At 31.4% G+C, this 1,542-nt stretch overlaps 1 protein-coding gene across 1 annotated transcript in view; it reads right to left on the bottom strand.

Annotated features, from left to right (window-relative positions):
* Positions 1-1,542, bottom strand: part of LOC119588663 (chondroitin sulfate N-acetylgalactosaminyltransferase 1-like) — a gene marked incomplete at its 3' end in the record, with an annotated part of 32,234 nt that overhangs the window by 4,435 nt on the left and 26,257 nt on the right. The window contains 1 exon segment of the mRNA XM_037937297.1: positions 1,136-1,323. Within this exon segment, the coding sequence (XP_037793225.1) occupies positions 1,136-1,323 (188 nt within the window).

Raw genomic sequence — 1,542 nt, 5'->3', positions numbered from 1 at the left:
TGGCAATGAAATGCCAAACTGGTGTGTAACCATCACCAGCAGCTTCTGCTCTTGCTGTCCCCCTCCCTCTTCCCTGCTCCACCTTTCTCCTCCCTCATTTTATTTAACTTTGGATATGAAGAATAAGGTACAATCTGTTGGTTATGTGTAGTAATATATGCAAGGCTGGAGCACAGTTGGACTATGCTCATGAGTCCACTTATGAATGAATATGAGCTCATCTAATCAAGTCTATCCTATGATACTTATCATTTTTGTCACGTGATTTAATCTTTTTTTTTAATCTCAATTTTGTTGACCACAAAATGGAAAATTTATGCAAAATATCATTGAATGTGGCAAATAACATCTTACATTGGGACTAGCACTATGTAAAGAACAGGAACCCCTTTAGTTAAAGTCCCTCATTTGCTTAAAACTATGTTTGAAATTTCTGCTTTAATGTTATTCTTTATTATAAAAAAAACCTATATTTTTTTAAGAATAAAATATATAACAAGTGGAAACCGAGAATAGAACATATTGCTATATCCCGGCTAATATTAAAGGTTATCACCAAATTATGTTACAGAATCCACTCAACTACAGAAATGTGAAAGCAAAAAAAATGCTCAATGTTCTTAGTTGTGGTGTTATCTTGGTTTTTGGAAGGTTTTGGTGACAGCTATTTTTTCATTTCTCATGATTCTAATGTTTATCCTAAACTGGCATATGTGAATTTGTTGGTAGTATGAAAAAAGAATTTCTACACATCTACTCAGAATCTTTGTAGCCTAATATACTTAAAATTTAAAATGCTACATAAAGGTTGAAAAATGACATCCATTACTGTTCATTATAAGGAGGTCTTGGTGCAAAATGATAATATTATTGGAGTTAGAAAAAGATAATTTTGATTATCTGTTTCCCATGTAAACTGTAATATACGTTATATTATACTAAACTGGAAATCTACATTCAGACACCTTATATACAAAGAATTAGCCTTTCATATTCTACCACAGCTTTCACTCACAAATTTCAGCAAAACTAAACTATGACAAAACTTATAAAAAACTAAAAATTTTACAAAACAAACTGGGCTTGTTAAAATAAATAATTGCCATTTTTCTGTTCATAAATTACAAAAACTTACCTTTTAGACAAAATACCCTCCAGATCGATTCCTTCATGGAGCTTAATTAAAGAGAGGCCGAGCTGGAGTTGGGATCCTTCTGTCACTGCTTTGGATTTCAAGCAAGCTGGGTAAGACACGCTATTAGTGTCTGAGCATACTTTACGATGATACAGGTGGAATAAACTTGGATCTGGAGCACGGATTACCTGTAAATTATGTATATAAGTTAATAAGGATTTATCAGGGATTTTCACAATTTTAGTAGCACATTACTTACCAAAATATAAGCTATTAACTTATTAGATACACAAGTGATATTTAGGAAAAAATGCAAAATATGACATTTGGGTATTTTAATTTAAGAACATTTATCATATGTACATAAAAGTAATTTTAATATTCAGTATTTATATACTGAGTGTGTG

The sequence above is a fragment of the Penaeus monodon genome, chromosome 24 (genome assembly GCF_015228065.2).
Source record: "Penaeus monodon isolate SGIC_2016 chromosome 24, NSTDA_Pmon_1, whole genome shotgun sequence".
NCBI classification, from domain to species: domain Eukaryota; kingdom Metazoa; phylum Arthropoda; class Malacostraca; order Decapoda; family Penaeidae; genus Penaeus; species Penaeus monodon.
The sequence above is the reverse complement of the archived record's forward strand: the minus strand, read 5'-3'. Positions and strand labels throughout refer to the sequence as shown.